This window comes from Desmodus rotundus, chromosome 12 (genome assembly GCF_022682495.2).
Source record: "Desmodus rotundus isolate HL8 chromosome 12, HLdesRot8A.1, whole genome shotgun sequence".
NCBI classification, from domain to species: Eukaryota; Metazoa; Chordata; class Mammalia; order Chiroptera; family Phyllostomidae; genus Desmodus; species Desmodus rotundus.
The window spans coordinates 84,017,201-84,032,953 of record NC_071398.1 but is presented as its reverse complement, the minus strand read 5'-3'; the positions used below and the strand labels follow the sequence as shown (position 1 = coordinate 84,032,953).

General features: G+C 47.3%; 1 protein-coding gene across 4 annotated transcripts in view; it reads right to left on the bottom strand.

The window, feature by feature from the left end:
- Window positions 1–15,753, bottom strand: part of HHAT (hedgehog acyltransferase) — a 228,868-nt gene that overhangs the window by 148,364 nt on the left and 64,751 nt on the right. For all 4 annotated transcript variants that reach the window (XM_024551292.4, XM_045188340.3, XM_045188342.3 and 1 more), the window contains one exon: window positions 8,951–9,101. In XM_024551292.4, the coding sequence (XP_024407060.1) occupies window positions 8,951–9,101 (151 nt within the window). The remainder of the gene's footprint in view (window positions 1–8,950; window positions 9,102–15,753) is intronic.

The following is a 15,753-nucleotide window of genomic DNA, read 5'->3' as shown; positions in this document are numbered from 1 at the left end:
GGCAATATTTTATCTTTTCATGGCTGATTAGTATTGCATTGCATATACACACAACATCTTCTTTATCCATCCATCCGGTGAGGAACACAGGCTGTTGCCCTATCTTTGATATTCTAAATAATGCTGCAATGAAAATTATATATATATATATAATTTTTTTTTTGCCTTTCACAAGACAGAATTTACTTCTCTCGAGAGTTCAGAGATAGGTAACCCAGGGATGGTATAAAGTTCTGCTTCACAAAGTCCCCAGAGACCCGGGGCTTCTCTTCTGTGGGTCACACGCATGGCCTTCCTTCTTTTTATTATCTCTCGTTCCAAGGGGCTGGCAGCATGTTCTGACATTGTGTCAAGGGGCTCAGAAGACTTGAGCAGGAGGATTTCAGTTGTGCCACCAGATAAGCCGCTGAAGGCTGCAAAGGTGCTAGATGAGAGAATGGTTCTGCAGGCTGGAAGTCCAAGGTCGAGGTGTCAGCAAGTTTGGTTCCTTCTGAGGCCTCGCTCCTCGGCTTATAGATGACTACCTTGTTGCTGTGTCCTCTCTATGCACAAGGGTGCATATATCTTTTTAAATTAATGTTTTCATTTTATTTGGATAAATGCCCAGCAGAGGAATTGCTGGATCCTATGGTAGCTCTGTTCTTAATTCTTTGAGGAACCTCTGTACAGTGTTCTCTAGTGGCTGCCCCAGTTTACAATCCCATCGACAGTGTACAAGGGGTCTTTCTGCTCCGCATCCTCTCCAACACTTGCTATTCCTTGTCTTTTTGATAGTAGCCATTCTAACAGGTTTTAGGTGATACTCATTGTGATTTTGATTTGCATTTTCCTAATAATTAGTGGTGCTCAATATGTTTTCATGTGCTTTTTGGCCATCTGAAAAGTCTATTCCAATGCTCTTTCCATTTTTAAGGAGGTTGTCTGTTGTTGAGTTGTATGAGTTTTTTAATGTAGTTTGGACATGAACTCCTTACCAGAAACACCATGTATAAATGTCTTCTCCCATTTGGTTGGCTGCCTTTCTGTTTTGTTGACGGTTCCCTTCACTGTCTGGAAGCTTTTTAGTTTGATGTAGCCACATTTGTTTGCTTTTGTTTTTGCTTCCCTTGTCGTTGGAGTCAAATCCACAAAAACGTCGCCAAGACATATCCAAAAGTTTAGTGCCTCTGTTTTCTTCTATGTATTTTATGATTTCAGAGTTAATATGCAATCGAGTCTTTAAACCATTTTGAGTTAATTTTGTGTATGGTGTAAGACTGTGGTCTAGTTTTATTCCTTTGCATGCGGCTCTCCAGATTTCCCAACACCACTTACCATAGAGCCGTTCCTTTCTCCATTGTATGTTCTCAGCTCCTTTGAGGGAAATTGGTGGTCCTTATATGTATAGGTTTATATCTGGGCCCTCAGTTCTTTTCTGTTGGTCTGTGTGTCTCGTTTTCTATCAACACCATACTGTTTTGATTAGTGCAACTTTGTGATATAGTTTGACATCGGGGAGTGTGAGACCTCCAGCTTTGTTCTTTTTTTCTTAAGGATTGCTTTGGCTATGTAGGGCCTTTTGTGACTTGATACAAATTTTAGGATTATTTGTCCTAGTTCAGTGAAAAATGCCATTGGAATTTTGATAGCAGTTGCATTGAATCTGTAGATTGCTTTGGGTAGTACGGAAATTTTTAACACTGTTAATTATTCCAATCCATGAGCACGGAGTATCTTTGTATTTCTTTGTGTCTTCAATTTTTTTCAACAATGTCTTGAATAGTTTTCTGTGTACAGGTCTTTCAACTCAGTTTATTCCTAGATATTTTATTGTTCTGTTGTGATTGTAAATGGAATTGTTCTCTTGATTTCTCTTTCTGATAGTTTGTTGTTAAACCCAAATGTCACACGTAAGCCACCTTTTCTTTTCTCTCTTCTTCAAGGGAGTGAAGGGCATGGGGGGGGCATTCATCTTTCACTCAGGAAGTATCTGTTTGTTGAGCACCTACTATGTGCCAGCTGCATGCTACATGATGGGTGAGGAATCTATGGAGAGCAGGCTTTTGAGAAGCAAAAGAAAATCTGTTTCAGTGGCTTGTGGATCCTCAGAGTAGGAATTCCTGTCCTACACAGCAAAATGAAGAAATGGCAGACGGGGTGAAGAGGGGACTTCTCAGCTTATCCCCGTGCAGACACTATGCAGGAAAAGAATGAGAGACCTCACTGCATATAAATATAAGACTGATACATCAAAGTCTCTGTTAACACTTCACAGAAAGAGCAAGTTACACTCTGAATTTAATTCTCAAAACGGAGGCGTGGCAAAATCAACGCTAGTCTGCTGAAGGGAGGGTGTGAATTAGAAATCGGAGAGCACTCAGGGGGCCCAGAAGTTTAAAGACTGGCGGATGAGGCGCAGCGGCTGTCCTTGATGGCAAAGAGATCTGAAGTGAGCTAAAGCACAGAGTAAGAGAGGGAGGACAGCCATCAGGGTGGCCATGGGCAGGGGGACACAGGAGGAGACAAAGTCAAGTTTCTATGCGGGCATCAGGTGAAGAAGCCCCCTTCCCACAGCCACTGGGGCAGCTGTTTCTAGATTGCACCGTAAGAGATGTAACCTGAGAACAGAAGCCCCCTGACCCTACACCACCCACTCCCTCAGTCACTCAGGGTTAATTGGCAATTCCCTTTCTCCCACTAGATCTTATCTAGACCCACTGCCCCACAGCACCCCTCCCCCACCAGTCCCTGCACCATCTCCCCTCCCAGAGTCGGCACAAGGCCATCATTGTACTCTCCGGTACCCCTAAGTTCCAGGTCCTGCTACGTACGCTTCCCACTGCAGGCCCTGGAAGAGGAATGTGCTTCAGCTCCATTTCACAAGACAGACAATAAAAGGTAGTGATTACGAGCACACTCTCCAGAGCCACGGGCTTGGGTTATGATCTGTGTGACTTAAGGGGAGTTAAGTGAACTCTCTCTTAAGTGAACCTCTCCATGCCTCAGCTTCACCATCTGTAAAGTGGGGATAACAGTACTTCCATCGCAGGACTACTGTAAAGATTAAATAACTTAAATATGTAAAAGCACTAGAAGTGTGCCCAGCACAGGTAAGCACTAAGTGTCTGCTGCGGCAGCTGCCAGAGCTTCTGTTGTTAGGGCCACCGTGTTACTCCTACTAGCATTGTTGTGAGGACGTCTTAGAAGGGTCGAACCCTCGGTCTGGCATCCGGCTTCTTCCATGGTAAGAGATTCAGAGGTCGTCTTTCAATACCTCCCTCAGAAAAATCCCATCCCTAAGGACAAAAAGCTGTCAAACTCCCCTTTCATATCAAAGTCTGAAATAAATCTCTTTTCCTCCTTTAAGTTTGCAACCTTCTCCCTCATCTGATATCAAAGACGTGGCACAACGTCTGATAAAATAATGATAGTAATTACGAAAGGCGTACATTCCTCATTCCTTCCAAGGCAGATTCATTCTCAAGAAAACTGCTAGCAGACACAATATTTTGGCACACCACGTGCAACACTCGATGAGAAAACTAAGGAGATACAGAAGGGGGTGCTGAGAGTGGGCGCACCTGTGCCTGGTGCCCGTATACAAGGCTGCGTCGGCGCGTGCTACAGACGGCCCTCGTGGCTGCTGGATCAAAGTGCGTGAAAAGTGTGCTCTTGAGATACGGTGATCAAATTCAGAGGACAGTGACCGTTCGTTCAGTCAGCAAAGATGTCCTGAGTGTCCACTGCATGCTGGGGACACAGGGTTACATAAGGATGAGGTCTGAGCACTTTCCTCAGAGAACCGACGGTCTGGCAGGGTCTCAGCACGGGAAGAAGCCCCGACTGTGGGGTGTGGCTGTTGCCGTGAAAAGCGCAAGGTGTTCATTCCATGAGGTATTTATTATAGCATCTCCATTTTCCAGAGGAAAAACTAGGCACCCAGAGACCCCCAGGATGCAAACCGAGGCGGGCAGGCTCCAGACCTGGGCCCTCCGTTGGAAGATGCCCTGATGCTCTTGCATCAGACTCCCTGCCCTAAAAGCCTTCAGTCTGAGAGTTCGCTCAGCAGCATGTGCACGGAAAAGCTCCTCCACAGAGAGAGTGGAGAAGGGGCCGGAGTAACTGTCTCTGAAGGAAAACTAAATCCAGGAAGCGAAACATAATGATGGTTCATACGATATACCTCAGCCTGCTGTTCCCTGTCCGCTTTGATTCGTGCTAGTCTGTGTTTGGAGGTGAGGGGGGTTGTGAAATGTGACTGTTAGGAGAAGAAGTATGTTTTCTGAGTCCATTGAGATGGGGTCATAATAGAGGAGGATTGACAAGGAAAGGTGAGGTAATGGAAATGTCCAGTAGCTACAAAGTGTTGGCAAAAAGAACTCCTGAAGAGTGAGTAGGGTGAGGAGAGGTCACATGGTACAGCTTATGGAAACTCCTTCTTTCCGTTTTGAAAACCATGCTTCCATCCCAACCACCTGCCACCTCCACCCTCCCTACGGGCCTTTCTTCTCTGGGAAGTTAAACAAACAAACAAACAGTGTAAAGTTTACTTCCACATCTGTAACTGTGATTTTTAGCTACCATTTTGGGGTCCACAGCTTGCCTGCTCTGTGTTCCCTGCTTGACCTCGCTTGACCTTGCAACAGCCCCGCAGGGCAAATACTATGACTAGCCCAATTTTAATACCTCAGAAAAGCGGGGCATGAGGAGGATGAATAACTTGCTCGGCCGCATGGGTAGTGGGGGTGGGAGCGCTTCAGCTCCAGGACACTGTGGCCCTCCCCATCCGCCACAGCTGCGCTGCAGACAGCCATGAACTGAGGGGAACAAAGACCATCTCACAACAAGAGTGTGCCTTTCATTCAACCGATGAGGAAACTGGGCAACAGCAACTTGATCAAACTCTCTCCCCCAAAGGCAGAGCCCGTGACTTCTCCCCGACACACTCCCCGTAGGCTCAGAGCTGGACCAGAGCCTGGACTCAGCCATTCCCATCACTGCCCACTGCTTCCCCAAGCCGGCCCATCCCCTTGGGCTGATCTGTGTCACCTCCGGCTTCATTAGATTTTCAAGAACAAGAAAGGAAGGAGCTATCACTTCCTGAGAATCTACTAAACGCCAGGTTCAATCACCCCCATGAGGCAAGTGCTATTATATCTCCATTTTAGAGATGAAAAGATTGGCTCGGAGCATTTTAATTATTTGCCCAAGTCAAACAGGCTCTTAGTTACTAGGCTGCCTCCCAAAAAAGTGAACTCTTACTAACAGCGCTTTTCCCCATCTTTCCTCCTTTATGTTCATGCTGCCCCTGCTTCCCACCCACCAAGGCTGGCAGAGAGGGTGTATATTTCTCCATCTCCAGGCCTGCCCTCCTGCCAACCTTAGGTTAAACATGACTCAGAAGAGGACTTGTGCAAAGTCAGCAAGTTCTGTATGGCTGGGTTCTCACCATCTACCACAGGCCTGGGCCAACCTTCCACCTGGGGACTTAAACTCTTGTATGACCCAATAGCTCACATGATCAATGCCCACTGAAAGAGGGGCTCGGGCCAAACACGCCCTGTATCTTCAGGTCTAGCAGCCACTGGCAGTGCCCAGATTCCTCTGGGATAAGCAGTGATGCATGAGTTTGCCCGTGAAGATCAGAGAGCGTCATAATTCAAGAAACGCAGAGGACAAGCTGTGCGAGGTCCCAGAGATAATTGAAACTGACCCGTGACTCACCAGCCACCGGGGGAAATTCTATCACTTCACTCACTCTGCTTCCACTGCTCGAAATCAAATCAGGGGAACATGATCAGATTTCTAATTTGGAACCCTGGACACGCCATATCATCTTTAATGACTCCTAGAAAAAATGCTCATCACAGATCTCAGCCTACTGAAATTAAAACACGAGACCTAAAAATTAAGCAGGAATTTTCAATTTCTCAGGTCGATATGGCCATAGGAAAATCATGCAAGTGGGGATACACGTGCACCTTAGGGTCTGTTAGGCCTGCAGATATTGGAGCTAGAACATAAATAAATAAACAAGCCGATCGGAGATCCTAACGTGCAGGTGTGGGCCGTCGGGGTAGATAGCAACTACCACGATCAACCTGAACCGTCGTGACGGGCAGCGTTATCTCTCTGCTGGTGGCCAGTGTCATCTGCTCTGTGACGCAGAGCTCAGCCTCCTCGGACATGTCGGCTGCCGGCCCAAGTCTTCCGGTCACCGCTGAGGGGACCGAAACACAGTGCAGTCAGCACACTGTTCAGGTGCGTGCGGCACCTTTGAAACGGGACGCTGACTATTCATCCCTCATCATCGCTCCTAAACCTCACTCAGCGTGGATCTTCTGGAAGTTCGGGCAACCACTAACAATCTCCACCGACTGCGTTTACATCTCTCCCCTGCGCCTCCCCAGCAGCCCTGCCCATCGCGTGGCCACGGGAGTGGCTCCCATGGCCCGAGGAACAGTGTGCATTCCCAGCTGTCACATTTGCTCTGACTCCACTTTTCTCAGACCCGAATCCAGGAAAGGGAGCAGTTCTCCATCTGCAGCAAGGCCTCAACAGACGCCCCAGAAATACTAGTGGAACTTTAGGTGTAAATAGAAACTGCAAACTGCAAACTTTATTTCCCCTTGACGTGCATTCTTACAGAGAAAAGTGAGAGCCTGGGGACCAGGAGCAGTTAGGGGTGCACTCCCAGCCCCTGAACCCCCTGACCATGAACATGGTATGCCACCTCCTAGGGGCTGAGGAATACCTGAAAATAGCACAAAAGATAAACTATAAGTTTTATTCTTTTATCAATTAAAAGAACCACTTTTGAGCCTTCAATTGTACACTACAGCTCAGAGAGAGATAAAATCCCTCCTGTAATCCAGCTACTAATGTGGAGTGGTGACTGGGCACAGAAAAATGAACACCCAGGGTTTCTAGGTGTAACCGTCAAAACAGAAAACCCTTCAGAAAACTGGAACAAACACGAAGGGGGTGTCTGCACCCATGAAAGCTAAAGGAAGCTGGGACAAAAGGCTAGGTCACCCCCAGAAAAGACTGTGGGTGTTATTTCATCATGTGTCCTGTGAGCTTCAGCCTTCAGAACCAAATCACTCCCAGCGCCACCCGTGAGCCTCCCCCTCAGAGGAACTTCTCCTTATCGCTCCCGTGCCCACGAGGTGGCTGGGGGGGGCGGGATTGAGTCAGCAACCCAGGGTCCACGCTATTTGAGGCAGGGCTGAACAAGGACAACAGAGGTCTTGGCAGACACGCTCTCTCACCTCTGTGGTCTGTATAGCACTGGGGGTCTTAGAAAAAATTAGTAAGTTAATTAATTAAAAGAATAAAGGACAAGAAGACAACCAAAATGAACGTGAAATAGAGTGAACTGTCTAAACTGCCTCTTGTGACGCTCGGTGCACTGGTATTTACGGACAAGGAGCCAGGGGCCTGGAGCCAGCCTTCCTGCCCGAAGTTGTGGTTTTCTATGACACCAGCTGACCCTGGAGAAGCCCTGGAGAAGAAGGTGCTTCCCGAGAAATGCATTAGTGCGCGCATTCACACCAAGGAGGCACAGGAAGGGTGCTTGATGCACACCAGGCCCTTGAGTCACATCCCCCAAATCATTCTGAGCCCTGACCCATTTGCTCAGTAGATTACTTTCATGAGTAGGTCAGAAGTTAACAGCCTCCAGCCGCCTGCTGGCCCCTTGGCTAGAGATAGTCCCTTTGTTAACCTCGCCACAAAAACTGGGCAACCTATGATATTTGACAAAGTAATTAAGGACAAATCAAAGCAATTACTTGACATCCCTTGCAATAGCCAGATGACATTTCTAATCCCAAAAAGCAAACTGGCCCAAAAATAAAATGTTTTTTCAGGGGCTTAAATAAGTTCAGCATCCATAATAAGTTACGATGGGAAAAGAGGGTGTTGTGTACCACCCACCCCCCTTTTAAGAGCAACATCAGATGCGGTGATAGTCACTGAGCTCTTCCCCCGCCTGTGTCTTGTCTCTCCTGCCTATGGGAATACAGTAGGAGGCTGAGTGAGCCACACGAATGAGCCAAATGGCAGTTCTGAGCAGGGCCCAGACGAGGGTGAGGCAGATGGAGGCGCCTAGAGAGCAAACCTGAAGTGGCAGTGACTCTGGGGATGTGCAAGTCCCCACCCTGAGGTTCTTACATTAGATTTGCAACTGCAAAAGCAACCTGTCACTTGTACATACTAGAAGGAATAAGAAAAAGGAGCCACAAGCAAGTCCACCTGGCGGACAACAATCGGAAACAGCAGGGGGCGGAGGGATCTTTTGGAACAGACTCCAGGCCAACACTGGGTTACGGAGCAAAATCCAGAAGAGTCAGAAAACTTAGAATAAGCACCGATCTCCCCATGTGCACTGACTGCGGGAATCACATGCGGGTAACAGCTAACATTCGTTAACATCTACTATGTGCCAGAAGCTTTCAATGCATCAGTTATTTCACCCTCACCAGAACTCCTGGAGGCGGGTGCTATATTATCATCATTTAAGAGATAAGAAATGGAAGCTTAGAGAGATTTAGTAAATTCCCCCAGATCTCAGAGCTCGTAAATGCTGACACCGGCCATGCCATTATCCTAAGTCTATTTCCTTCACTGACAGTCCCGCACATACAGATGTCACTTTCAAGAAGGAGACAGCAATAGGACAATCGCCGCATGGTAGCATGTCCCAAGTTAGCAAGAAAGCACTGCGGCCATAACCCTTTATGCATTCACGGTACAAGTCTTGGTGACAGACTGTCTCATCCCACAGGTCACCATGGCCTGACAATTTTTCTGAGAGGTCAAAGAGTATGGATTATTGTCCCCTTCAATGAAGAAACTGAAGTGCCAACTGCGGCTTAAGTGCAGGACAGAGAGAGGATGGTGACCCAAGCCCTTTGAAGTGGACCGAGCCACGGCTCCTCCAGGGGACACCCCGTACCAAAGCACTGACCTCCACATGCCCGTGAAACTGAACATGGTGCTGACACAGCGCGGGAGGGGTGGCGGCGTGAGTCCGTCCAGGCGCATGAGCAGGGCCGGGATGCCAAAGAGCACCAAGTACTTCACGTAGAAGAAGAGCACTTGGGCCAGCGCCAGTCCTCCTGCAAGACAGAGGGGCCATTAGACACGGGGGCAGGAGGAGGGGCGTCTCTGGGCAAAGACGCAGCGTTCCAGGAAAGGCGGTACCTGCCCACACTGCTCTACCCTCCCTCCTCCGCCCGTGAGCACCTGTGTTTTTTAAAGTCTCCCACCTTGGTTTTGACCAATGAAATTTCTGGATCAACAAATATGAAATTTCTTTTATTATTGTGACAGGCAGTAGGACCTCTTTGCAGTCATGCTTCCACAGACACCAGAAAAGGGCACACTTAAAACGTATATTGCATTTTAAAACTATTAGAAAGGGAAAATCCTTCCCAAGTCCTTCCCACCTCACCTAAGTTCACACCCACCGGGATGACGAGAGTCAAAGACTCAAATCAACAACCGACGGCGAAGAGTTGGAGATACTGGAGCCATCGTGCACCGTGGGCGGGAATGTAAGACTCCGCAGCCACTGGCCAACCCAGCCTGGCAGTTCCTCGCGGGGTCAAACGCAGAGTTCCACGTGACCCACCGATACGCCCGAGAGAAATGGAAACAAATGTCCACACGGACACTGTGCCCACACGTCCGCAGGAGCATTGCTCACAACGCCCCAAAGCTGCAAAAAGTCACTCTCTGGGCCTCTCGATCTTACACGAGGATCTCTGAGAGACTGTCACTACTATGGAGTGTGTGGCAGTAAATCGTAACAGTGCCAGAAGCAGCACACACGCCATCTTCTGAATACGCAGTTTGGGAGACCCAGGCAGAGGTTCAAACTGAAAGCCACGTGTCCTGCGAGGAGAAAAGCCCAGGAATCGTTCATTCCACGCAGGCCTGGTGGGACAAACCAGACTACAATCGCACCTGCTGGGCGGGCAGGGCGTGAAACTGTAGCATTCTCAGACGTGTTTGACGAGTCAAGACAAGCATTTGTGTGTGAACATGTATGTATAGATGTATGTGTGTGTGTGTGTGTACACACATGCATCAAGAATGGGATATGTGTGCCAGCAATAGTACTTGGGGGGCATATGACTACCCTGAATAAAAAAGAACCATCGGTTCCACTGCTGAGATGCCAGTGTGGGAGACTCTAGAATACTGTGGCTGGAAGAAGCCTGGAGCTACAAGTGATAGGACACAGGTGAAGATGACCGGTACAAGGGCACAGTGCTTCCAGAACTAGAAATGGTCGGCTTGACGAGTTCATGTGAAGGCATCAAAGGAGCCTTGGGAGATGGGGATGGGGAAGGCCGTCGGAGCTCTCTGCATATTAGGCGTCAGAGAATTCTTTTCCCATTCACTGAATGCATGATCAGAGAGAGCAGGTTGCTTCCTGTCTCACACACTGCCTCTAATTTGATATTATTTTTGCACAGTTATTACATCTGAAGCATATGAACTGAAATCCACAGCTGAGTCTACGTTTTTATGAGTCACCATTCACACACAACGGTTACCATTTGTTAGTATTGTCATCTAGAACCGCGCTACAGAAACGGTTGATAGGTACTTCCTTTAACACTGTGGCTAAACCTAATGGAAGACGAAGCCAGTGAGGCTCTTCACCCCAATACGGATGAAGGCACAAGAAGCCACACATTTATCAACATGCAACAGGTGCTGTATTCACGTGTTATTGAACATTCTTACGGATTAAGATACGAAAGGTTTAAATTTATCTTTTTTCCTTGATATTTCAATAACTGGTTCACATCTTATAGAAAAAAGGTGTATAATGGCTTTTAAAGCATTATCATTGTAACATCTGTGTTGTTTCGTGTTTGGGAAAATTGAGTTTATACCTGAGTTTAACAGTTGTGCTGTCCTGCTGTTGGTTTTCATCCTCACTGTGAAAGATGCATAGCTCATTATTCTCTCCCCTTGGCCTCAAGACTAGTCTTTCCCTTGTAAGATCTGGTCTAAGGTTTCAGGGTTCACCCTAAGGGTTTTGCTGCAGCCTCGCACTAGGCAGACGATATGACTAATGAAAGGCAACATAAGAATACAAATGACTCTGACGAAAAGGTATTTAACATACATATACTGAAGTAGCTTTCATTCTATCCAAAAATACAAAATGTAGCTATTTTTCAATGCTTAAAATTTTTTTTGCTGGGATTGTATTTAAAAGATTCTCTCATTTTCCAGAGTTCTGATTGATTTTATCTAACCTAACCCCTTCCTCTCCAAAACAACGTCATAGACGACATTCATTCGCTCAGTGAGCGTGTACCGAGGGCCTGACCACTGAGTCACTAGTTACGGGCTGTGAGAAGCAGACTAGAGGTCAAATCCGTGGGGGCCCAGCCTCAGGGACTCACGAGTGGGTTTCGGTCACAGCCCCGTTCGCCCTTCCCCTTTGGCACTCGGTGCTCCTCCGGCCCTTATGCCCCATCACTCCTCCTCCTCTTGGAAAAGTCCCACACACCCTTCCATGCCAGTTCAAATACGGCCTCTCCCTTGTATCCTCAGTATGCTCCACACAGAGTTAATAACTTATTTGTGCATTTACTTAATAGAGAGCTATTAGGCACCAACTGTTTGCCAGACACTAAGCGAGGCACGGCCCTGCCTTTATCACGTCTACAGTCTGTTCACAGAGACAGGAGAGAAGGTAAATCAGAAGTGGGATCAAAACCCACACCACTGGGCCTGGCAACGGTCTGAACACAGGGGGTCACACGCATGTTAGAACATGTAACAAACACTGTGTACTTAGCGTGTGCATGCATGTGTGAAATATACAGTCTGGACTTCCAGGGCAAGGCCACTAACACACTAGTTTCTGAGAGAGCACCGCGGCACGCCGCCAGCCGCTGCTGATTGTCATGGTGGTCTCCACAGGCCGAGCATCACCACGTTAAATTCTCACGTCACCCTCTCTGTGGGTATTGTCACTACCCACGTTTTCCAGACAGGACCCTGGGCACAGAAAGATTACAAAGTCCGCCCAAGATCACACACTACCCAGAAGCAGGGTGAGGACTTGAACCTGGGCCTGTGTGCCTCAGTGTGACTAAGTTCACTAGATTCACATACAACCCTGCCACCAGGCTCCACACAGAGTCCGTGTGAAGCAGACCGGGAGGCAGGGTGCAGGAGCTGTGAAAGGGAGCTAACAGGGGCCGTCCGAGCAGAAAATAAAATGCAGAGACAGAGCGCTAAGGACCCTCAGAAGGCCAGCCTCCAGCGGCACACTGCGAGCAAAGACCTCCGAGAAACAAGTGCCCACGGCGGTGCCCACGGCGAGCACCCCCACGTCCGCTGACTTGAGACCCGGACCCTCTTCCTGCCCAACTGAGTTGTCGTTAACTCAGGCACCCGAAGGAGAGTTTGCTTCCCAAACGGTTCTACTTTGCACAGACTAGGTATCGGAAAATCTAGTTTTGAATATTTTCTTCTTCTTAGGGTTTAAATCACCAAAATGCCTCTCTTCAAAGAAAGGATATGTTGCTTGGGAGAAATAAAGTTACCTAGGTAGGTATTAAATCTGATTTAATTCTCTTTAATTGCATGTTGTTAATTCTTGGGGGGAAAGACTATAAGCCACAATATATCACACAAGATCCAAATTATAATTGTCCTATAAAAATGCTGAATACTTCACAAAATATATCTTAAGGTAAAATCAAGGTGTTCCAGAAGCATTTTTATATGACAAAATAAATTTAAGTTAAACAAAAAAAACAGCTCTTATAGTGTAACAGAACAGACACGCTGAATTAAGAGTTTATTTATTTATGTATACAAAGGCCCTTCCCAATCCAAAAACTATAGGGAAGGAGATTCCACCCATCAGAACTGAACTAACACCTCACACGCCCAGCTACATAAGAGTTAATAAAGTGACGTAGGGAAGGGAGGAGATTTTACACAGGACAAAATGACCCAAAAGTCCTGTCAAGCAAATTTTCAGGTAGAGCCCAGGTGTAGATTTCTGTTTGAATTTCGACGCTTCCATGTAATTCACTCAGCCCAGGAGAAGTGCTCTATGAAGTCTACATACAAAAGGAATTGGAAAGTAACTACTGGTTAAAGTATTCTACTGCAAACCCTTCAAGGAAGGAAAGAATCCCTTTAGAAAGTGAGTAATTGTCTCCCTAAAGTATCCAACAAATTCAGAGTTCCATACATCAACTTTGCCTAAAAGAAAGGTACACCATCGTATGTCGTCTAAGAAGTTACCCGCACACCAGTTTCCCTGGGCGTCATCATTGATTAGAGACTCGCTAACAGATGCCGCAGTATTCTAAGGGATATTGGGGTTGGAGGGACGGGGGGCAGGGAATGGACGGTGTTTCAAAGAACTGCTGTGACTCGCTGCTCTTGGTGACGCCACAGTGTCAGGCAGGCACCTCTGCCGTTCTGTAAGCATGCGCCGTGAAGTTATCCTCACGCCACATCAAGTATCTGTGGCTGGACAGTCAAGTTCACGGTGGTACATCACAGAGTAGCTTCAGGTTCACGCTGCATTGATTTTATATAACCTCAGGATTCAAATCCAGGGAGAAAATGAGTAAAAATTATTTTTTTCTATTGTATATTAACAGACTTTAGAACGCTTAATGCCACCAAAAAGTGGAAAAAGAAGAGAATTTGATGTTATCTGCTATATGTTTGTGTTCCCAGTTTTCAAAATAAATATTAGATGTCCAATACCTTACCCCTCTCCCCTCACTGTGACGTTGTGAAAGGAAAAAAGCAAGCGGCTGGCTTGTTTGGCATTTCCCACCATCTCTGAAGGTGCACAGGCACTATCTCAGCCACAGCTGGTGCTGAAACACTGAGCCAAAGCCCTCCACGTGCGCCCACTAGGGAGAGGCCTCTCAACTCCAACCAGGGAGCGGTTAAGGTTTCCAAAGGAACTCAGCTTTATCACACCTTCGCCGAGTACCAATAGGTAACCTGCAGCCGTCTCCACCTCCCCACCGCTTCCCTCCCCGCCAGGCCCCTTGCCAAAGCTCTTTTACCCCCATAACCTCGTGCACCTGGACTTGCCCTGGGGCAAGACCACTCAGCAATGTGATCTTTTTGAGCTCTTTCCAAGAAAAACTATAAGTTACCACCTTCATCCTGGGCTCTGTCGAATTGGGGTATAGTTACAATCTGCCATATTTTATCTTATAAGACTCTAAAGTTCAAAAGAAAAATGAATGGGTCATACCTTTGTCTAAACCCATGGAATGCAAAGCACCAGCAAGGCACCCTAATGACTGTGGGTGGCCGGGAGGAGCGGACGCCGGTCCCTCAGCTGCAGCTGACGCACCCTCTGTGCTGGGGAAGCTGGCCGTGGGGGGCGGTTCATGTGGGCGCAGGGGTTACGCGGGCTGTCTTTGTCCCTTCCTCTCAATTATGCGGGGAAACTCTCTTAAACTGCTCTCAAAAAATTAGTCTTTTAAGAAACAAAAGAAGATGGAAGTTATCTTTTCGAGAGACAACTGAAATATTTGTGGATAATGATAAGACGCCTGGGATTTGCTTCAAAACAACGTAGGAGAGAATCCAGATGCTAATTGTCAAACCTGGATGATGTATACATGGGGGGTTAATTACACGTTTAGGCTTTTAATTTTCCAAAACACCAAGCTTTCACAGAGGAGGCATTAAGAGCCCCTATCTAAACCCTGAACTTCAGCCAGGAATATTCATCTTCCTCCTCATCCACCAACCAAATGCATTTGCAGAGGACACTGAGCCAAAAGACTGAAATCTGCACGATTCCACCTCCTTGCTCACCCTGTGAGCACAGAGGAAAGCCCCGAGGGACAGAATGGAGAGGGGCACATTAGAGAAAGGAGGGGGGGAGGACGCCACAAGGCAGAATAATAAAGTCACGTATCAGTCCCCCAGGCCCTGGGAATTGGCGGCTGTGAAGAAGTGTCTCCCTTAGGAAGACATAGGAAGATGTGCCACCACGGTCTTCATCAGTCACAACAGTGCTTCCCAAATGTATCTGGTCCTAAGAATCACCGGGGATTACAGGTAATCACAGGTTCCTGGACCACTCCTTGACAAGTTCTCATTTGGCAGGTTTGGGCCAGAGTCCTGAAATCTGAATGCGAAACAAGTTTTTTGAGAAGTTACGTTCAGTCAAGTTTGAGAAATTGCCAGTTAGAAGAGCCACACCCTACTCCCTTCCCCCAGGTTGAAAAACACACACCAATGTGTAAATAGCAATCTGAGGGTTGGTGAGGTTACCTTTATGTTGCCGTGTATTCCTCTTTTCTGGCCGTGTGCAGAAAAGGAACGCCTCTCTCGTGCAGTCTGCGGGTGTGTGACAGAGCCGCAAAGGCAGGGCTCCCAACTCACGGACACTCACCACTGAGTTGTCTGAAGAGACAGTGAGCAGGGAATGTAAAATAGGCCTCGTGCCGATGAACGGACCTTTAATTTTGTTAGCTAAAGAAAGCTATAATTTTGACAACCACAACTTCACTGGGAAGAAGCAAGCTCTGCAGGCTTGCGAGGGGAGGACAGCGGCCTCCCGGACCCCATATGCTATTCTTTCTTAGAGAAGCAAAGCCCCAAGCTTCTCTGCAAAGAGTTCTGCTAAAATAAATATCTCCCCAAAAAGCCGTGCTACAAACAACTCTCGGCAAAACTTAACCACTCTACTTCATCAGGTAAGGCACGGTGTAAGAGAAAAAACTGAAGTCACTGCCA